General features: G+C 39.9%; 1 protein-coding gene, 1 long non-coding RNA gene and 1 pseudogene across 6 annotated transcripts in view; 1 reads left to right on the plus strand and 2 right to left on the minus strand.

Annotated features, from left to right (window-relative positions):
* mllt1a (MLLT1 super elongation complex subunit a) overlaps nt 1–22,984 on the minus strand; it is a 70,741-nt gene that overhangs the window by 15,044 nt on the left and 32,713 nt on the right. For all 5 annotated transcript variants that reach the window (XM_069927922.1, XM_069927921.1, XM_069927923.1 and 2 more), the window contains 3 exons: nt 9,655–9,737; nt 3,944–4,087; nt 2,463–2,588 (listed from right to left, as the gene is read on the minus strand). In XM_069927922.1, coding sequence (XP_069784023.1) covers nt 2,463–2,588; nt 3,944–4,087; nt 9,655–9,737 — 353 coding nt within the window. The remainder of the gene's footprint in view (nt 1–2,462; nt 2,589–3,943; nt 4,088–9,654; nt 9,738–22,984) is intronic.
* Nucleotides 168–7,404, plus strand: LOC138758652 (uncharacterized). The gene is made up of 3 exons (XR_011354375.1): nt 168–219; nt 3,722–3,883; nt 7,338–7,404. It is a non-coding gene; the product is annotated as an uncharacterized lncRNA (long non-coding RNA).
* Nucleotides 15,416–16,076, minus strand: LOC138756473 (elongation factor 1-beta pseudogene; annotated as a pseudogene).

Below are 22,984 nucleotides of genomic sequence, written 5' to 3' on the forward strand. Positions count from 1 at the left end.
GGTGAAGGATCCACACAGGCTGTGGATGATTGCCAACTTGCAATTGGAGGATTCGCAGGCTGCTGGTGACTTATGGTCAAAGGGTCCACACAGGCTGAGGGCTGCTGGAGACTGGCTCATGGGAACTATGCTTCAGAACTGAGATTCAAGAGGGTACTGAGGGCAAAGAAGGCTTCCTGATCATATTGGAGGTTTGGACCTGCAGCTCAGCTGCTAATGGTTTGTTTACATTTCTTCTTTTGTTTACATATATTTTTCTTGAGTACAGTTTACAATTACTGATAAGTAGAAGTTCTGTCTGGCCTGCAGTAAAAAGAATCTTGGGGTTGTATGTGATGTCATGTATGCACTCTGACAATAAAATGTGAACTTGAACTGTACAGTCAAAACAAAATAGCACATCAAAAATAATGAAGACCTTGGAAATCTGAACTAAAACTCAGGCCAGGCAGTATCTGTGCAAAGAGAAAGAGTTAAGGTTCAAGACTGAGATTCTCCATCAGAAATGAGAAAAAGAGGAAACAAGTTAACCTAGGCCGCAGAGGAGATTGGGGAGAACAATAGGTGGAAAAGAGGGCGTTCTCTTTTAATGTGAAATAGTGTAACTTTTTAAAGGATGCAATGGTTAGCTTAGTGTAATGCCATTACACCGCCCATGACCAGGGTTCAAATCTAGAGCTGTATGTTCTCCTTAGGCCTGCAAGGGCTTCCTCTGGGTGCTCCAGTTTCCTCCCACCCTTCCAAAACATACGCTGTTAATTGGCATATTTACGGGGCATGGGCTCCTGGACTGGAATGTTTAAATTTAAAAGGCTGTTAAGACTTCTTTGAATGTATGACATGCTGTTAATGTTAAGAAGTCTGGGCAATGTTGTGTGGTTGGGCCTACTGAACACACCCAGAAGAATGTGCAAAAGAGACTGATGGCAGATAAAAATGACCCAGAGGTGATACAAGCAGGAAGACTGGAGATGCACAGGAGATGGCAGGTGCCAGAATCGGAGGCAAAACACTAAATGCTGAAGGAACACAGTGGGTTGAGCAGCATCTGTGGGGGAGAAGAACAATTGATCCCACAGGCTAGAATACCACATGCCTTCATAAATTTTAGATTTAAATTTAGATGTATGGCCCATGAGTCCACGCTGCCCAATTAACCTGCATGCCTGGTACATTTCGAACAGTGGGAGGAAACCGGAGACCCCGGGGAAAACCCATGGAGATGTGGGGAGAACGTACAAATTCCTTACAGATAACAAGGGATTCAAAGCCCGATCCCAATCACTGGCCCTGTAAAGGTGCCGCCCATGAAACTCAATCCACTGAGTTCCTCCCAGTAGATTGTGTTTTGGAAGGAAAACTGGGCAAGTTAGAGAATTTGAAAGATATGGTGTTGTTCCTCAAGCTTGTGTCAGGTCTCATTCAGCAGCATTTATAACGGAGCTCAGGTGAAATCTATTTAACTGCTCATTATGTCGATCTATTTTTAGCAAGTAAAACACAAAAGTCTGCAGACGCCGTGGTTGAAATAAAAAAAAAACAATACTGGAGAAACTCAGTAAGTCTATCAGTGTAAAGATAATGACCCAATGTTTTGGGTCTTTTCGGGTGTCTACCTACATTTGGCTCATCCCTTAATGAAGGGCTCAAACCCGAAACGTTGGTTATGTATCTTTATCTTTGCTATATAAAGTACACGGTTTGACCGGCTGAGTTTCTCCAGCATTGTGTGGAGCTAGCTTGTTGAAAGAGTGAGGTTCTATTGGAGAATCCATATCTGTGAAGTAATGATTTAAACCAGTGGTTTTCAAACTGCCCCCCTAAACTCACATTCCACCTTAAGCAATCTCCATGCCACAAGTGTTCTGTAATTAGTAAGGGATTGCTTAAGGTATGTGAGTGGAAAGGAAGAGTTTGAAAAAGACTGCTTCAATCGTAACCTCATTGACTCGTTATGTGCACGGTTTCAGAACTCCAAAGGAAATGGGCCAGTAACAATTTTTCTCAAGCAAAATATTTCAGAAATAATTGGGTCTAGAGCAGTGGTTCTCAACCTTCCTTTCCCACTCACATCCCACCTAAAGCAATCCCTTACCAACCACAGAACACTCATGGCAGAGGAATTGCTTAAGGTGGAATGTGAGTTTAGGGGGGCAGTTTGAAATCCACTAGTTTAAACTGCTCTTCAGCTGAACCTGATGGAATGGATAATGAAAGTAGGTGTAATTTCCCCTTTCAAAGTTTGATCATTAAACTGATAGGAGGGAAAATCCTCACCCAGTACAGCACGTACACTATTTCACCAGTCCGAACAAGTTCTCTAACAGCAGATGAGCTGCTCCATCAGTTTAGCACACGTTCTGAAAGTTAAAGCTGCCTCCACGATTTCCCTTAAAAGAGCCATTACTTGAAAATATTGTTAACCTAGAGCACAGGAACAAGAATGGAGTACCATTACTGACCTTTGAGCCATGAGATGGTTTGCTTTTCTTTGGATCAGAGAACGCAGACAGTGGAATTGTGGGTAGCATGGGATAGTCTGGGCTTGGTCGAGAGGTTGTGTCAGTTCCTTCAGGCATCACCATAACCTAAAACAAAATACACAAAAAATGTCTGAAAACTTTTTTAAAGAGCAATTTTCTTGCAAACCACATAGAACTCTGAGTTAGTTTTGAGCAATTATCCAACCATACTCGAGCCTGCAATAGAGGTGACAAAACCTATATGAGACAATTGCACCTCTTCCCTGAACTCTGGAAAAAGCAGTTTAATTTTCATCAAATTCTGGTGCATGTGTTTTGCTCAAGGCTACCTAAACTCTTGTTCCTTTCCTCTTGGTTCTTATCAACAGGCAGGCTGCTCATCCCGACTCCCTCACTTATTCGGAGGAAGGGCACCATCTCAAGGACGTCCTTCTGACTCACTGTTATATAATCCATCACTCTGCGAGTTCCAATGATAATTGTAACATTCCAGAGGCAAACACAGAATTTTGATAGGTCCATTCTGTAGAGCGAGTCGAAAGAACCAAAGACTTGTTGATCCAAACCAAGGCTTTTATTAACGAAAAGACATGTAGGTCGACCAGTCCAGAATGACCTGGTCTGGCTAGGAGCAATCCTTTAAGACCTGCCAGTAGACGTGGCTACACTCTCAGCCAATCACAGTCATCCTACACTACCATCTGTACATATACATATTGGTGATAGAATCTGTACTATTACACATTCTTGTTAATTCCTCGTGTGGTCATGTTTTTGAACAATGCATTTTTACTGCATTAGTAACTACATTAAAAGCCTTAAAATCCTGCTCGGGGATTGGATCAGTCTGTATTTTCTGGATTCTCAGGCTGTACTTTTAAAATTCAAATTTAAGGAGGAATAAAGAAGAGATGAACAAGTAAGTTTTGATAGTTTATTCATTAGTAAATACAGAATGTAAAATTTAAAATTTTCACAACAGAAAAAAGCATGTAATGCTTGAAATCATGTTTAAAAATGAACATTGTGAAAGAAATGAATTTCTTTGTGATAAGGTTACCTGCATTAAAGTGTAGTCACTTTGCATCTGTGGCACTAATGCACGCACACAAAAGTTCGCTAAATTTAAAAGGTTTTAAGAGTCCGGATTCTTGGGTGGTCCGGATTTCTGGCATATGGATTTTTGGACTTTTACTGTACTTAAACTGGTATCTACCTGATGCTATCCATGTTACTAGATCATTTCCAGGAGAGCCCATGGGGCCTGGAGTATTCGATTTGGCTTTATAGAAGAGGACTTTGTCTCCTGCAGAAGTCCTTCAGGGAGGTGCAAAGACCAGTTTTAGCCCAGCAGGAAGCCACCAAATAAAAGGCGAACAGCATTGATTTGCTATTTCAAGGTATGTGAGAAAAGTCAGACACAAGATGAAGATCAACAGCTTGCATTGCCAAAGCCTTACCCCTCCTGCCTTTACAAGCTTGCGCCGAAATTCCTTGGTTGGATTGTTAAAGGTAAGTTTCTCACAGCGTAGATGATTCACAGGTGGGTTCCCTTCCAAGTTTAGGAATAAATCGTATGTAAAACAGACTTTCTTCGGTTCTTCCTGACCAAGAAGAAAAAAATAATTATTTAGAACTATTTTTTAATAATATATACTCACTTTAAATCAAATGTGCTTGTAAAGATTGCACTTAAAACAAAAATTCCAAAATAATAGAGTAAAATACCAAATTAAATGCTCAAATGTGTGGTCATGGTAGTGCATGGTTTCACCAGAAAGTAAATCTAAAAAGCTCACAGCATTCCAGGAATGACAAGTCAATCACTTAACCTCTGTCTGGTCACCTCTCATCTCATTCTGAGATGAAGGGGTGAAAGGATGGGTCAGTTAGTTTGCGGATGATACGAAGGTTGGAGGAGTTGTGGAAGATTGTCGTAGGATATAGACAGGATGCAGAGTTGGGGGAAAGTGGCAGAACGAATTCAATCCAGGCAAGGGTGAGGTGATGCATTTTGGAAGGACAAACCAGAAAGCTGAGTACAGGACTAATGGTCAGATACTTAACAGTACGGAGGAACCTTGGGGTCCAAATCCATACATCTCCCAAGGCCGCTGGGCAGGTTGATAGGATAGTTAAAATGACCTGTGGGTTGCCAGATTTCATTGAGTTTAAGAGTTGAGAGGTCATGTTGCAACTCCAAAAATCTCTGGTGAGACCCTGTCAGGTTCAGTCTGTTACCTGATTACAGGAAGGATGGAGAGGATGTAGAGGAGATTTACCAGGATGTTGCCTGAATTGGAAAATAAGACTTGGGAAGCAAGTTTAGCAGAGCTGGGACTTTTCTCTTTAGAGCATAGAAGGATGAGAGGAGACTTGATAGAGGTCTACAAGATTCTGAGAGGCATAGATAAGATGGACGATCACTACCTTTGTTCCAAAGCAGGCATGATAAACACCAGAGAACATCTCTACAAAGTGAAGGGAAGAAAGTTTAGGGGAGAATCAGGGGTAAGTTCCCTGCCCCCCCCCCCCACCGTGCCTGGAATACCTTGCCAGGAGTGGTGGTGGAGGTATATTATTAGGAGCATTTATTTAAGAGTCTTTTAGACAGGCACATGGATGAAAGAAAAATAGAGAGTTACGAGGAAGGAGGGGTTTAGTATTATTTTTGAGAGGAATATATAGGTCAGTACAACATTGTAGGCTGAAGGGCCTGTTCTGTGCTGTAATATTCTATGCTCATTCACTCCAGTCCACTTCCCTGATTGCCCAATCCAGTGAAATTCTGACTCCCTCCGACTTTTCCAATCACCAACCTCCATGTGAAAAATACTTGAAGCCCCAGCACCACCCCCATTCCAGCATTAATTAAATCTTCCAAAGACCTGACCAGACCACTGGAGCAGAGCATCTCCCTGCAGTTTTGTCTGGTCTTCAGAGGTTTACCCAACCCATACCTGGAACAGGTGGGTTGTCCATTGGCATAAATGTCATGCTGAGCTTGTATACACTAGAGCTCAGAAGAGGGTGGTATGGTTAGCATAGCGCTTAGCATAATGCTTTACAGCACCAGCAATTGGGACTGGAGTTTGAATCCCGCACTGCCTGTAAGGAGTTGTGCATTTCTCCCCATGTATGTATGGGGTTTTCTTGGAGGGTCCAGTTTCTTCCCATTTTTCAAAACAATTTGATGGTTCTATGGTTCTAAAACATATTGGAGTTGTAAGGTCAATCGGGTGTAATTGGCACCACGGACTTGTGGGCCGAAAGGGACTGTTACCATGCTGTATGTCTAAATTTAAAATTTAAGAGTGAGACAAGACAACTGCAAGAACCTGACAGGGTTTGGGATAATCTGGATTGGGATAATCTGGATCTACTCTTTACAAATAAAGGGTTGACCTTATAAGAAAGATATCCCTCAAAAGGAGGTGAAAGCACCGTATCTTAATATTTTTAAGCCAGTCACAAAAAGATTCTTACTAAACAATAATACACAGTAATGCAGAGTTGAGGTGACAAAAAAGATTGGTCGTGATCTCACTAAATGGCCCATCCTATTTGAGGAACAAAAAGGATTCAACTTGTAGGCACAGGTAAGGGAAGACATTTTTAGATATATATTTTGTTCATCTCGTCATAGACAGTGGGAATGGCAGCCAAGGCAGGGAATGGTACTCTTGCAAAATGTGAGTCGTCAGGAAAGCCAGCAGTGTCCTTGATGACTCAATCTTCCAGGTGCAGCTCCTGACAAACCAAGTTAAGGACTTGGAGCTGGAGTTGGATAAACTCCAGATCATTTGGGAGGTAAAAGGAGTGATAGACAGGAGTTACAAGGACATTATCACACCGAGGAGGCAGGAGGAGGGTAGATGAGAGAGGGAGAGGGAACAGGCAGGCAGTGCAGGGCACTCCTGTGGCTGTCCCCCTAAATACTAGTATACCATTTTAGAAACTCTTGGGGGGGGGGGGGGTAGTGGGGAGATCTACCAGGGACAAGCCAGGGAGATTAGGTCTCTGGCATGGAGTCTGGTCCTGTGGCTAAGAAGGGAAGGGAGAAGAGGCGAGCAGAAGCGATAGGGGATTCTAAAGTTAGGGGGACAGACAAGAGGTTCTGTGGAATAGAATGAGTATCCAGGATGGTATGTTGCTTCCTGGTGTCAGGGTCAAAGATATCCCAGATCGAGTTCACAGTGCAGGTCAGTGGAACTAGACAAAAAAAATGGATCGGCACAGACTAAAGGGACTGAAGAGGCCTGTTTCCATGCTGTAATGTTCTATGGTTCTAATGGGGTAGCAAACATGAGGGGCTGAGTGTACTCACCCTGCTCCTGATTTGTATGTATGCAGAACACTCATTAACTGGATGTGGACTAGTTTCCTGCACCAGTCAGGCCATTGACTCTCATCCTTTACCCTGTCCCCTCCCTGGATCTTCATTTTCACAACTCAATGTTTCAAGCTGAAGATTCTGCATCATCTCGCCATAGATGCTTCCTGACCTGCTGAGTATTTCCAGCATTTTGTATTTACTTTAGATTTCATACATTTGCAGTGATCTGCAGTCACTAGCTCTGACCACTGGGTGGTGCACCTTCCCCTTCATGATCTCCCATTCCCTTTTCCCCAAACACCGTCTAAGGTTATAAATCAGAATCTTACAAGATTCAAATGTAAACACAGAAATTTAAACACCCAGTAGGACAGGGAGAATCTGTAGAGGGAGAAAAGAGAGTTTAAATTTCAGGGCCTCTTTATCTTTTTTTTTGTTTTTCTAAAATTCAACTGTAATTTCACTTTTTAATAATAACCCTAATATGCCACTTTCTCTTCATGTAATTTTTCCGCTAGGAGCTGCAGAAGTATATAAGAATTACCAGCAAGTGGAGGGCAACTGTCAATTGAAATCATCTTTGGATTCTCTTAATGTCTTCACTACTCAGACACTCCATGCATTAAAACAATATGTAAGTGTAGTGGAGAAACTCAGTTTGCCTTCCATGCTGTTGACATTTCGGGCCTCAGCCCTTCATCGGGATGTCAAAACCCTCTGCAAACTTCCAGTGGCTTCCTGCATAAATCCTATTATCCTCAACAACATGGTGTTCTGTACAATGCACCAAATCGACCTACATATTTAAGATCTACCAGTCAAAGGTTGGGTGCTATTCATTTTAAGTTCACAGCTAATGTATTTTGGCGGTTTTAGCGAAGGATAAATACTGGGCAAAAGTCAGCTTTGCAGCACAAACGTTAATGTTTGGAATCAATGTGTCTATGGAATGGTCCAAGGTTCTTGCTGCACAGAGTGAGACATTCTAGGATGTGACCAAGGGAATTAGGATTAATTGAAGTGAGTCTGTCTGCAATATTTCATTCCCAAAAGCATCACAAGGAGCAAGACCGTTTCACCCACCACCTTACCACATTCCCTCGACTGCCAAGGGAACCAAAAATGAGCGGTAAAGCAAATTGTGTAAAGGATGTGGAAGATCTGGAGAAAAATATAGATGGGTTAAGTGAATGGATAAGGCTCTAGCAGATGAAGTATAATGTGGGTCATTGCAAAGTTGAAAGGAAAATGGAAGATCAGGTTATTATTTAAATAGTGAAAGATTGCAGAATGCTGTTGTGAAGAAGGACTTGGGAATGCTCATGCATGAATTACAAAAGGATGGTTTGCAGGTGCAATGCTTTCATTGCTACAGGGAATGGATTTAAAGAAAAAGGGTTCTGCTGCAAATGCATAGGGTACTGATATGGCAGCACTGGAGTACTGTGTACGTTCTGGTTTCCTTACTTGAGAAAAGATATAATGGCTTTGGAGGCAGTACAGCGGAGGTTCCCTAGGTTGATTCCAGAAATGAGAGGGTTAGCCTATGAGGAGAGATTGCCTGGGACAGTGCTCACTAGAATTCAGAAGAATGAGAGGGGATCTTATAGAAATATATACAATTATGAAAGGGATAGATAAGATAGAGGCAGGAAAGTTCTTTTCAATGGTAGGTGAGATTATAAGTACAAGTCAGAGCCTCAAGATTCAAGGGAATCATTTTACAATGGAGAACTGCTTTTCCCAGACAGTTCTGAATCTGTGGAATTCTCTGCTCCAGGAAGCAGTACAGGCTGCCTCATTAAATATATTTAAGACATTGTTAGATATTTGCACAGTAGGGTGACACAGTTAGCTTAGCAGTTAACACAACTAAGCAAATCTGGGGTTTCAACCTGGCGCTTTCTGGAAGGAGTTTGTATATTCTCCCCATGCCTATGTGGGATCTCTCTAGGTGCGCCTGTTTTCCGCCTAGCTTTCAAAACGTACGGAGATTGTAGATTAATTGGGTGTAATTGGCTCCTGGGGCGGAAGGGTCTTCTTTATGTCTAAATTTAAACATTTAAAAGGGGAATCAAGGATTATGGGGATAAGGCAGGTACAGGCACACAATCCTTTATCCGGACTTCTAAAATCCGGAAAGGTCCAAAATCCGGCAAGTTGGGAGAGAGAACGGTAGCGCAAGTCGGGCGGGCGAGAGACCGGCAGCGCAAGTTGGGCGGGAGGGCAAGGGGGGCAGACCAGCAGCAAGAGTTGGGTGGGCGAGTGGGGCAGACCAGCAGCGTGAGTCAGGAGGGCGAGATGGAGAGACCTGCAGCGCAAGGGGGAGAGACTGGTGGCGCGAGTCAAGCAGGTGAGAGTCCGGCAGTGTGAGTCAGGTGGGCGTGGGGGAAGAGACCGGCAGCGCGAGTTGGGCGGGGGAGATGGGGTGGGGGGGGGAAAGAGATGCCAGCGCGATTAGAAGGGGGTGAGGGTGGACACGGCAGCACAATTCAGCTGGGCTTAAATTTGCCTTTCCAAAATCTGGAAAAATCCGAAATTCGGAACACACTGTCCCCCAAGGGTTCCGGATAAAGGATTGTGTACCTGTAGTTGGAGGTGAATCCAGAGCCAGGTCAGCCAGTACCTTATGTAGTATGGTGGAGCAGGCTTGAAGGGACAGATGGCTGATTCCTGCTCCTACAACTTGTGTTCTTTTGCAAAATAAATCACAATATATGGCAGATTAGTTGGCAGAGGGTTAAAAAAATATACAAAAATGTTTTTGATGTGACTCGTCATGAGATGATTTGTATTTAGTTAATTAAAATTAATGTTTAACGAAAGTGGAGGTACCTTGTTCTTGAAGTAGACATCAATTGGCATAATAAATCCAGCATATCCAGATTCCTCTACTTTATAAGGTGGTTCCTTACAAACTACATTAGAAAAAACAAATGTGAAGTTATTATTTAACATAGAACCGAAAACTCATCAAATGCACATACCAAGGCCTCTTTAAAACATGAGCAAGAATGCAATAACATTAATCCAGTTGCTTAAAAAATATTAAAGTCAACATCCTTGCTGACAATATCCACTCCAGTATTTATTATATCATATTTTGACTACATTAATCTGACAATCTGGTCGTTTGAACTTTGTTTAAACTCTTTTAAACTTTGGTTCCAGTTATTGTTCCTTCACTTTGATCTCCCAGACTTCTTTTTCCCTTTCCTTGCATCCATAATTACACCAAGTTACACAAAAACAGGAGGTAGGAGTGAGGGGTGCAGAATCCACAATCAATTCAGGCAACAGCCTTGTCAAACACAATCGCAGCAACAACGTCTGGGGAAATAGTACTGTCCAGAGAGATCAAGGATCCAAGACACACTCGCCACCTGCCCAATTAGATAACCTAGGAGGTTATGGTTAATGATCTTAAATTGACTAATTTCCCTTCACCTCATCTTTCAAGTTAATTTGGCAAAATTCAGTAAGTTTTGAGGGCAGCCACCCAGAAATTCACACCGGATTTTATTGTTTTTCACAATAAAAGACTGCCAAATGTGTGATTTGGTGTCAGCATCTCAGAAGAAATGAGAATAACTTTACTGGGAATCAGTGGTCTACAGTTTCTTACAAATTATCAACACAATGCCCCAACCTAATTTTGAGGCCATTATTTTTTTAAAAAATCCATCAGTCAGGTGCTGCTGTCCAAATTGTACTCCACGCAAAACAGTGAAATGTATCACATAAGTTGTAGCTTTAGAATTTTTTACGAGAGCTGAGTGTTATATGATCAGGACGTGCAATGAAAGCATTGTGAAGCTAAACCCTTTGTTTTCTATCTCTCGTGTTTTAGAAAATGCATCTCATCTTGACTCTTCTATCTTAAAACAGTGCCAAAGATTTTAATCAACTTGCTAAAGTACCACAAGTTCAATTAAGCCCTTTGGACTTATCCAGCTAGAATGGTACTTCCTTTGCTGTTCAAGTTCTTTACAATGTAGTCCTGACAGAGCTGTGAAGTCAGGCATAACTGACACAGAAAGATTATAATCAGTGTCATTACAGAACAGCACTGAATTGGTAATCTCACAGCTGTAGGAATGTTTTTGTTCCTGGAACCTCCATACGCTTTTATCAATGTGATATCGCTTTATCTCCAGCAGGAAGCAAGTGGGTGGGTAGTGGGAGAGAGGAAAAGGGAACAAGGCAAGGTAGGTAAGATTAAGCTGCAATTTTTTCATACGCAGACTGCTCGCAATAGGTTGAAATTTCTCCATTTTGGAGAAAAGCAAGAAGAGGGACGCACAGCAAATGCTCAACAGAGGTCATCACAATGTTTGGGAAAAGTCCTTCAGCCCTTCAGGTCACATTGATCATCACATGCTTTATTATTTAAAAAAAAGGGACTTGGTAGCAAGATGAGGCAGGTACAATGTAAGGACATGGCACAATGTAAGGGCATGGCACTCGATTCCCAAACATAATAACTATGCTCCCGAATGCACAGAGATGGTAGGGATTTAAGGTGGGTCTTCATGTATGCGCAAGATTGGAGGAGCAAATGCCTACAATTCACCTAGACCAAATAGATCAAATCCTAGATCTCCCAAGAAAGCACAAGAGAACATGATTGTCTGGAGTTATTGAAGGACCTCTTGAAACAAACGTCATTTTAATATTCTGATATATTTTTGCAGAAAAAGCCAACAACTACTTAAATGTTGAACATAATACCTGAAGTAAAAATGAATGCACTGAAGATATTATAAAGGTTGTCAGTGATCATCTAAAATTTACAATATATTTATGATAAGAAACAATCCAGGATTAAAGAAAAAAATTATTTTTTTCTTTTCAAGTCTCAAGAATGAAATAATTTTAAATGCAGGTGATACACAGAATCCAAATTTGTACACGGCAAATCCATGTAAATAGAAAATTGATAACCTAATATCCTTTATGTTAATTGTTGATCCCTTAATATAATTTATTATCAGGATGCCAGAGATTATCAATGATCAGAGAGATCACACTATCTGAAAGGTTAATCTAGTCCATCGTATTCAGTGTCAGCACAATCGGACTGAATTTGAACCCACAGCCTTCTGACTCAATTAGTAAGATTTCTACAAGTTCATAGATCATGACTAAGTCAAGCAATTCTTTGAGAAGATAATTAGATTTAGATAAAAGTCCAGGAGACATAGTTTACTTGGATTGTTGGCAAGCAGTTGACTAATTTCCCCACAGGCTATTAGTGTGGACGTATGGACAGTTAAGACCAACTTGCTGAACAGGAGGGACGTTGCTAATGTGAAGAAGGGTGTGAAAGATAGGGCCAATGGACCCCAGGTCTTTGTTTTTCCAGTAAAATGAGCTGCTAACTGTCGATAAGAGATTAGAAAGGAAACAACATTACCACAACCTCTGGTTCAGTTTGAAACTGTGATATGGGGATTACTTTGAACTGCAGGCTCCTCCTCGCTAATGAGATGGGCCCCGATGACAAATGAGCTGAAGAGCACGATTTCAGAAGCAGTTACACAATGTTCACAGTGAGGATCATTTGAAGGTTAATGAGCTGCTATAACTCAAACAATTAATGATGTAATGGTAATAACATAATTATAAATAGATTACATCCTTGGCATTATCGTCTCATTTGTTTGGTTGACTAAGTCTGGGAAATCATAACTACATATCCTTCACAGATATTAACATGTTTCCATGGTGTTACTTGTTCCATCTTAAGTAAACAAGGCATTTTTACAAATATTTCAGTCAAAGAATTATACAGCACAGAATCAGGCCCTTCAGCCCAATGTATCTGTGCTAACAAAGCTGCCTCCACACAAATCCCATTGTCCTGCATTTGGTTTATATGCTTCTATTCTTTTCCTATCCGTATACCTGTACAAATGCTTTTTTTAAAAATTAAAAAACAAGATTGTATCTGCCTCTACCACCTCCTCTTGCAGCTGGTTCGATATACCACCTCCTTGAATGAAAAGTTGCACCTCAGTTCTCCTTTAAATAGTTTCCCTCTCACCATGAACAGATATTCTCTAGTTTAAATTCCCCTACCCTTGGAAAAAAGTCAGAAACAAAATCCCAGGGCACATGAACCTAATTCTGAATATGTTGTTTGGACCGCATGTCAAATGAAAAATACTCATTTTATGATAAGGCCCTGAGTTCACTAATTCAAAAAGACAAATCATTTCTTCCAAAACAAGACATGACTGCATGCAGTTCAAGAGACTCAAATGTTAGAAATGGTACCAAATATGATAGTTTACTGAGTGCAATCTCCCAAACAAAAATTGGATGGAGCAACTATGAAGCAATACTCCCAGAATAAATCAAAGGTAAAGGAGATTGAAATGGTCTCAATGTGCCAAGCGAACAATGGAATGTTACCATTTATTACTGGGGGACTTAATACAAAAGTTGTAACTCAAGACACTGCTGAGGACACATCTGAAGTACAATGTACTCTATTGGCCTTTTTGAAAGAAAAATGTAAGTGGACTGGAAACAGTCGAGTGGTTTATTAGACAACTATTTGGAATGGACAAGGGAAATAAGAGTTACATTAAATGGAAAAGCTGTCCAGGGAAAGAATAGAGGATTGGGATAACTTTGTCAAAGTGATCGTGTATCCATTACTCTACAACTGAAGAAATGCTTCGATTAATGGGCAGCATGTTAGTACAATTGTTACAGCACCAGCGACTGGGATTCGAATCCAGGACTGACTTTAAGGAGTTTGCATGCACTCCCCCGTGTCTCCTCTGGGTGCTCAGGTTTCCTCCTACCCTTTAAAACTTACGGGGGCTTGAGGCTAATTGGGCCACCTGGGGACAGAAGGTCTAAAATATTTTTTAGAATCTTCATTTGAAAAGAAATTGCTCAGCCCACAGAAATTATTTTGTTTTCAAGCAGAAATACAGGAATGGGTCGTCGTTAATAAACATTGAAGCATCCAGGCACCACGTGGTATGAAGTTCTTCTAAATCACCATTAGGCAAAAGATGACATATGTACAGAGCAGTACATTTGAAAGTTGCTTGAAGTCATTGATTAGGTTCCCTCCACTTGCAATATCCTTACTTTTCATGAAAATCCTGAAAAGATTAGAACACCTACTATATCATTCTCGCTATTAGTTGACTCATCCCGTCCTTCAGCATCAATCACAAGAGATGGACGAGCTGGACCATCTGATTCCACATTGAGAGGGTCTATCAATCTTCCCCGTTTCTTGATGAACTGAGGCTTTGTTCTCCAAATCTATGATGCTGGCTGCATGCTCAGGTTTGGAAATGACGCTTCTCTTCCTAGATCTGGGTCATTTTCATTCTCTTTCTCTGCGAATATCCACTCTAGGAAGGGTTTACTGTTTTATAAAGGCTACTGGCACACCAGACACACCTGCTCTATTTGTGGGAAGGAATTCCCTCAATCGTCACACCTGCAGAGGTACCAGCACATTAAATAGAGACGGCTACTGCTGCTTATATCATTTAACAATGAATAGATATAGCACATTAAATAGAGACGGCTACTGCTGCTTATATCATTTAACAATGAATAGATATACAGTATTTATTCATATCATTATATTTATCTCATATACAATATTCCCATCACCAAGAAATCTTGCAATTGGGAGAAGAGCTTTAAAATCATAAATAACCTGCCTGCAGAGACTACAAGAGGACAATGACAAGCTGGTGATACAGGTACATACGGCACAAAACACAAAAGGTGTACTGGATGAGGAGTTCTGGGTTCTGGTATTCACTCTTTGGACAGGTGCTGACAGGAGAAATTCCTACCACTTCAACAAGTACCTGGAGTAGTTTAGCTCAGGCCACTATAATTAGGAGCTAGGATGTTCATTTTCGTTATGCCTATTATAAATGCATTAGTTGAATAGCTATAAATTTCTACTTTTCTATAATCTTTCCATTTGCAGTGTCAGCTGGGGCACGAATTAAAATAAGCCTTGAATAGCAGTTCATCTCGGATTACAAAGCGTGATCCAGCAACAATAAATTAATATTTACTGGTTGAAATTAGGGTGCATTCATAAGCTAGCAAGAATTGGGAGCTACAGAAAGGCCTCCTTTCAGATCTCTCTTAAAACATAAACAATTATTTCATGGGTGGAATTATTTTAAAGAATGTGTGAGGTACTTGGGGTTTCCTAGCAAATATTAATCCTTTAATCAGCATAATGAAAGGCAGATTTATTTCCTCACTCAAACTGTTGCAGTGTACAACTTAGTTCCCCCAATCACACCGCACATTACATCAGAAATACAGTAAAATCTCTGGTATCCGGAATTCAAGCCTGTTCTCCCCAATTACACCCTACATCCCTGCTACGTTTTTGAGGAGTGAGAGGAAACCAGAGCACCCGAGGAAACCCATGCAGACATGGGGAGAACGTGAAAACTCCTTATAGACAGCGGAGAATCCGAACCTCACAAATCCATTTAGTTAGGCTACAATGATGTGACTCAAGATCGCACAGTAATTTATTTGCAACAACTTCCATTTTTCTTGCAGACACAATGATTGATTCCACACCCTTGATGTTTTACACTTTGTTGAAGGCTGCCACATCAACAGATTGAACGTAATCTTCAAATGCAGTGATAGCTTCTTCGAGCAAATCTGTTCCCACCTTGTCATCTTCCACCACACATTGGATCTGTAGTTTCTTGATGCCATAACCCACTGGAACCAGTTTGGAGGAACCCCAAACTAAGCCATCCATCATGACAGAACACACAAACTCCTCCAGTTTTGACTTGCAAATGGTATCATCCCATGGTTTCACATCCAGCAAAACTGTTGACTTAGCAATGAGCGCTGGCTTCTTGGACTTTTTCACTTCATATCCCTTATCCTCTAAGCTTCCGTACTTTCCTCCTCATCAGACCCAGAGAGATCAATATCGTCGTCATCTGCGGCTGCCTTTGCTGAGGTTGTATCTGCCACATTTTGTGGACTGTATTTGCCAAGTGGCTGCTTTACACCTGGAAGGCTACTTTGTGCTTTCACAGCAGCAAATGTAGTTATACCAACGAAGTGAATGATGGAGAGTAGGGGCTGGTGGCGTGCCAACAGCTTCGTACACAGCGATGTCTGCCTGCGAATGGAACGAACCCCTCAATGTAGGTGTGATCCGCCAGGAAATCGTTCAGCAACTGCAGGCCTTCCGCGGCCTTCAAGTCCCCGAAGCCCATGGTCGCTGCTCTCCACACCGCCACACTGTGCCGCCGCCACAAGAGCTGGCTCCTTCTCAAGGAGATGCCTCCAGTGGACGGGAGGTAGATGCCTGCGGTCGACTTGGCTACGTTTGCCACTTTGCTTAGTCTTCTGTGCACTTGCATCCAAACCAGGCAACCAATCTGTGTAATATACACTGAACACCCGTCGAAGTTCATTACAGTATTCAGCGACGTGCCAAAAATCACCCTGGACCTCTTCTAAGGTAGAAAGATATCTCCCTGCTTATTATGAAGGCGTTGCTGACTTGTACCAAGAATTTTGCTTCCAGAGGTGTCCTGGGAATGTGGAACGTGTGCTCAGTGGACCCAGGATGCATTTCAGAACAAGGGATCCAGATATTCAAACTTGCCACAATGCAATAAACAGAGGGTAGTTCTAATTCCTCACTGATGGAAGATTGCAAGGAACAGAGAACACACCACCATACTTTCCCATATGACCCCAAGCAATTTCAATTGCTCTGAGCATTTATACAAGCACAATTTTTTTAGTCCACAATATTCTGGCAACATTAAACATAAAATTACTTCAGAATTAGATAAAATAGTTTAAAATTGTTCTACATTTGAAAGACCTTTAATCTTGGTGTTAGATGCTTATTTTGTCAATACAAGTAACTTTCCAAAGAGGAAATGATAGATAAGGAATAAGATCGGAAAAGAGCAATTGGGACATCTAGATTCAACAAGAAAGGTATTCCAAGGAGTATAACATCCATGGGACAGGGGATTTATCTTTTATTTTTAAAATATTTTTACTGAAATTTACAATTATACAAATTAAACTGTATAATTATATTTTAAGATACAATTGCAGAAGAAGAAAAAAAGAAAAAACCCCTTTGGTCAAAACCCCTTCCATTTAGCAAGATTAGAAAATAAAACCTAACATGTGGATATCAAGTGACAACAACTCGGAAACTAACAACAAAGCCTGAATACGCCTGAGATTATCTGATCTCAGAAGCTAAGGAGGCTCAGGTCTGGTGAGTTCTTGGAGCAGAGACCACCTAGGAACACTTGGTGCTGTAGGTTTCTGTGAGGGACGCTGGACAAAGTGGCGACTCTGTCTGCCTTACGGTGGACAAAAGTTAAAGAATTTCATGCATGTTTCATTCTAAATGTAGTATTACTTGACAATAATGGAACCTTTACCTTTACAGCATCGAAGTTTAGATCAGTCTTAAAACTTTAGATTATGGTAATGGTCCATAAAAGGACCACATGTCTTTAAGAAATTAGTATTTAAATCTTTAATGGCATATCTATTTTTTTCTAAACTTAAACAGGACATAATATCAAATATCACAATATTCTGGACTACACTAGGTTGACAAAGAAGAGTGGATCTTTACCAAGAATCAAACTGAAGACAAAAGCAAGCAGAAAGAGAAGTGACATGTTGGTGAAACAGTAAAACATTTGTTCTTTCTTTGTTGCCTTCAACACAAGCAGGAAAAGACAAACATGTACATCAAACTGCAAGAGAAAGAGAATGATGAAATAAGCTGTAAACCCAAACAAAAGTGGGAACAAGAATTAAACATAAAGATAAAGAATGAAACATGGGAAAATCTATTGTTTATTTTCATTGCGTGATGACATTGTTTAATGGGTTTAATGTATTGTATATGTAGAACATTGAGTGGGTGGGGAGAGGGATGGGAAGGAGGGAGGGAAGGGAGGGGGGGAAAAGGGGAGAAAATGACACTGTGTATATTCAAGAGGGAAATGTTTGTGTGTATTTTGGTCAATATGGTTCACAGTGTGAAAAATAAAAATTAAAAAAAAACATAAGCAGGAAAAGTGCACATGGTAAGACCTGCCAAATGTAGCAAACTCGACGTCAGCAGATATAGAAACAGATAAAATGAAGTGCCAAGAGTATCGCCAGATTTTGATCTGGTGAATGTACTTGAAAAAATTCTGATGCATGAAGACAAGCTAATCATCCATTTAGCACAGATAAGAACAGCAAGTAATTTTAAAATACAACTCTATTAAATGATTGTCAAACAAAAAGGAAGTTGCTGCAGTGTATGAATTGTAAGATTTTCTGCAAGACTGATGCAGAGACAAGAATGGGGGAAGGAGTTTAAAAGCTTTTATTTACATAGCAGTAGGTGCCTGGAATGGGCCACTTGACATAGTAGTGCAAGTAGATACAAATATAACTTTAAATTTATTTCTCACATTATACCTGCTACTGTGAGTGGGTCCTTCCACACACCCAAATGGGTCAACTCTAATGTATAATGGAGCAGTCACGTGTTGGAGTAGTGGCCAGTAGGGTAAAACCAGCTTTCTCCAGAAAAAAGTCAAGAAAAGACAAAGTTCAACAAATATAAAATATAAGAAATAAAAGATAAAGTTGCAAAGAGAAAGAAGATGGCAACCAAGAAGGAAAAAGTAAAAACAATGGGAAGAAAAAGAAAAGTCACTGGACAAGAAAGGAGGAACAGGGAACCATGGTAGCGCAGAACACCCGTTCTCTGAGCTTGCAGAATCGCGACCCCCTGACCGGTGGACTGCAAAAATGGCTCTCTGAGCCAAACAAAAGTGTGCAACTGCGCATGCGCGAAGAGTCGCACATGAGCAGTGCACAATCTAAGGTAAAAGAAAACACCGACGGGAGGGGGGCTCAGCCAAGGAGCGGGCAACCAGCTGGGGGACGTCCGACACCAGGGCGGCAGGAGAGGGAGTGAGGTACCAGGAGAGAAAGAAAGTCAACGTGGTGAACAGCAAGAGGAGCAGCAGCAGGAGGCCCAACAGATGAGCAGCTCAGAAGGAGAGGAGCAACAGCAAGAGGCCCAGCAAGAAAGGCCCGACAAAGTAAGACAAGCAACTCATCAGGAAAATCAGAAGAGACACAGATACAAAGAGAAGAAGACACAAACACAGGTACAGACACAGAAGAAGAGGAAGAAGAAGACCAAAATCTTCACAAAGAAGGTAAAACAGATAATTTAATGCAATTAAAAGAAAAATGAAAAGAACAGAAGATAAAATGCAAAGATTAGAACTAGTCATGACAGAAATAGGGAAAAGGGTAGAAAATGTGGAAGGACGAGAAACGGCTGAAGAAATGGAAGTAAACGACTTGAGGACAATTGGAAGAAAGTGACAAAAAAGTTAAAGACACAAGAGTTGTTAACTCAGAAAATTGATATGTTGGAAAATTATAATAGGTGAAACAATATAAAAATAGTGGGCCTGAAGGAGGGTGAAGAAGGCACAGATATGAAGGAATTTATGAAAGAATGGATCCCGAAGGATCTGCGAATGACAGAAATGCAGGAAGAAATGGAAATAGAAAGGGCACACAGAGCGTTAGCTCCGAAACCACAAATACATCAAAAACCAAGATCCATCTTAGGAAAATTTTTGAGATATACAACAAGAGAAAATATACTGGAACAGGCAAGGAATAAAATTAGAGAAGATAATAAACCATTGGAATACAAGGGTCAAAAGTATTTTTTTACCCAGACACAAGTTTTGAACTCTTAAAAAAGAGGAAGGAGTTTAATACAGCAAAATCGATCCTATGGAAAAAAGGTAATAAATTCATGTTAAGACATCCAGCTATGCTTAAAATATTTATATCCGGGGAGCAAAACAGACTGTTCTCGGATCCAGAGGAAACACAAGAATTCGCAGAGTATTTGCAGGACAGAAGGAGAGATGTAACAAGAATGAAGAATGGCGATAAAGTATATATAAAGATGTAAAAACAATGTATATGTAAAGAACTAAAGAGGGAAAAGAGAAGGGAAGGAAGGAAGGGGGAAAAAGGGAGAGCTTTGTTATAAGTGTTAAAAAAAAGTGTTTTCTGGGGGTGGTTGGGGGTGGGGGGGGGAAGAGAATAACCGTCACTGCGAAATCAGTTGACGCTTGTGAACAAGATCACAATCCAAATGGAAAGGGGAGTTGTGGTTGCCTGGCAAGGAATAAGGGGAAACTCAGAGAGGGGGGGGGGGGTGCACTTGGAGTTAAGGTAATATTGAGTGTGGGAGGTGTTGGAGTATTTTATGTTTTAAATGTGTTGTCATACATTGAGTTTAAAAAGGGAAAACAGAGATGAAAATGGGGGAAAAGGGAATGGTCGTGGTGAGGAAGCGGAAATGAGGTATAAACAGGGTATGAGATGGCCATGTTAAATTATATGACTATAAATATTAATGGAATACATAACCAAATTAAATGTTAAGAGGCTATTAAATTTACTGAAAAATGAAAAAAATAGATATAGCATTTGTGCAGGAAATGCATCTAACTGAAGTGGAACATAACAAATTAAAGAGAGACTGGGTATGACACGTAGCAACAGCATCATATAATTCAAAAGTTAGAGGTGTAGCTATATTAATTAATAAAAATGTACCAATCAAAATAGAGAAGTAAATAATAGACCCAGCACGGAGGTATGTAATGATAAACTGTCAGATATACTCAGAATTTTGGAATTTGCTCAATATATATGCACCTAATGAGGAGGATCAAAAATTCATGCAGGATTTTTTTGAAGATTTTAGATACACAAGGAAATATATTGATAAGAGGGGATTTTAACCTTAATTTGGATCCAATGTTGGATAAAACTGGACAAAAGACAAGTAAAAAGAATAAAGTAGCCAAATTTATGGTTAAATCAATGCAGGAAATTAAACATGGATATATGGAGGAGGCAGCACCCAAGAGAGAAAGAATATTCACATTATTCGAGTAGGTAGAAAACATACTCAAGGATTGATATGTTTTTGTTGTCGGCCCATATTCAAGGGAGAGTTAGAAAAACTGAGCATAAAGCTAGATTACCCCTGTTATTAGCAATAGAACTGGAGGACATCCCACCAAGAACATATCAATGGAGGTTAAACTCCATGTTACTTAAAAGGCAGGAATTTAGAGAATTTATTGAATGTCAAACTAAAACATATTTTGAAATAAACACGGAATCAGTGAAAGACAAATTTATATTATGGGACGCAATGAAAGCCTTCATTAGAGGGCAGATAATAAGTTATGTAACTAAGATGAAAAAGGATTACAATCGGGAAATAGAGCAGTTGGAAAGGGAGATAATAAGTACAGAAAAAGAACTAGTAAAAAGGGATAACGAAAAAGAGAGATTGGCGGACAAAAAAATAAAATAAGAAACATTACAAACGTACAAGGTGGAGAAGAACAATGAAAATAAAGCAAAAGTATTATGAACTAGGAGAAAAAACACATAAAATATTAGCCTGGCAACTTAAAACAGAACAAGCTAAAAGAATGATTCTGGCATCAAGGAAAAAGGACAAACAAATTTCATATAATCCAATGGAGATTTATGAGAACTTTAAAAAATTTTATGAACAATTATACCAAACGAGAATGAGGGGCAAGATGATAAAATAGAAGAGTTTTTAGCTAAAATTGAACTGCTGAAATTGCAAGAAGAGGAACAAAACAAACTAATAAAACCATTTGAAATAGAGGAAGTACAGGATATATTAAAAAAGCTGCCAAACAATAAAACACCAGGAGAGGATGGATTCCCAATAGAATTCTATAAATCATTTAAAGAGTTATTAATTCTTCCTCTCCTGGAAGTAATGAACCAGATAGAAGAAACACAAAACTTGCCAGATTCATGTAAGACAGCAATAATTACAGTAATACCAAAGATGGGGAAGGATCCATTAACACCAGCATCATATAGACCAATATCTCTACTTAACTTGGATTATAAGATAATAGCAAAATTATTAGCAAACAGATTGGCCGATTGTGTACCTAAAATAGTAAAACAAGATCAAACTGGATTTATTAAGAAAAGACGAACAGTGAATAATGTCTGTAAACTTATTAATCTAATTCATGCATTTCAAGGAAATAAGAAGCCAACAGTGGCTGTTGCTTTAGTCACAGAAAAAGCCTTTGACAGAGTAGAATGGAATTATTTATTCAAAGTATTACAGAGGTTCAATCTACCAGAAAAATATATTAATTGGATTAAAGCATTATATAATGGACCGTTGGCAAAGGTAACAGTAAATGGATATGTATTGAGCCAATTTAAATTAAGTAGGTCAACTAGACAGGAATGTCCATTATCCCCCCTCATTGTTCACCTTAACAATACAACCATTGGCAGAACTGATAAGAATAGAAAATAAAATAAAAGTGATAAAAATAAAGGAGGAGTATAAAATCAGCTTATTTGTAGATGACAGAACCAGAAATATCAGTAAAAGAATTACATAAGAAATTGAAGGAGTATGGAGAAATATCGGGGTACAAAATCAACGCAAATAAAAGTGAAATGATGCCAATGAGTAACGCAGATTATACAGAATTTAAAAAAGAATCACCATTTAAATGGCAAACACAAGCAATCCGATACCTAGGGATCAGGTTAGATAATAACTTAAGCCACTTGTACAAACTAAATTATCAGCCACTCATAAAGAAATTGCAGGTAGACTTAGAACATTGGAAAAAATTACTGCTAACGTTGATAGGGAGGTTAAATTGCATTAAAATGTATGTTTTCCCAAGGATACAATACTTATTTCAATCGTTGCCAATTCCCTTACAGAGAAATTTTTTAATGAACTAAAGAGAATAATAAGGAAATTCTTGTGGAAAGGGGGGAAACCAAAAGTAGCGTTAGATAAATTAAGAGAGGTATAACCAAGGTGGTTTGAAGTTACCAAACTTTAAAAATTATTATAGAGAAGCACAATTAAGGTATTATCAGATTTTTACCAGACAAGGGAAAAACCAGACTGGACTAAGATAGAACTAGATAAAATAGGGGAGAAGGTACCAGAACATATACTTTATAAGTGGGATGAAAAGCTGATGCAATATAA

Source organism: Narcine bancroftii, chromosome 3 (genome assembly GCF_036971445.1).
Source record: "Narcine bancroftii isolate sNarBan1 chromosome 3, sNarBan1.hap1, whole genome shotgun sequence".
In the NCBI taxonomy this organism is placed as follows: Eukaryota; Metazoa; Chordata; class Chondrichthyes; order Torpediniformes; family Narcinidae; genus Narcine; species Narcine bancroftii.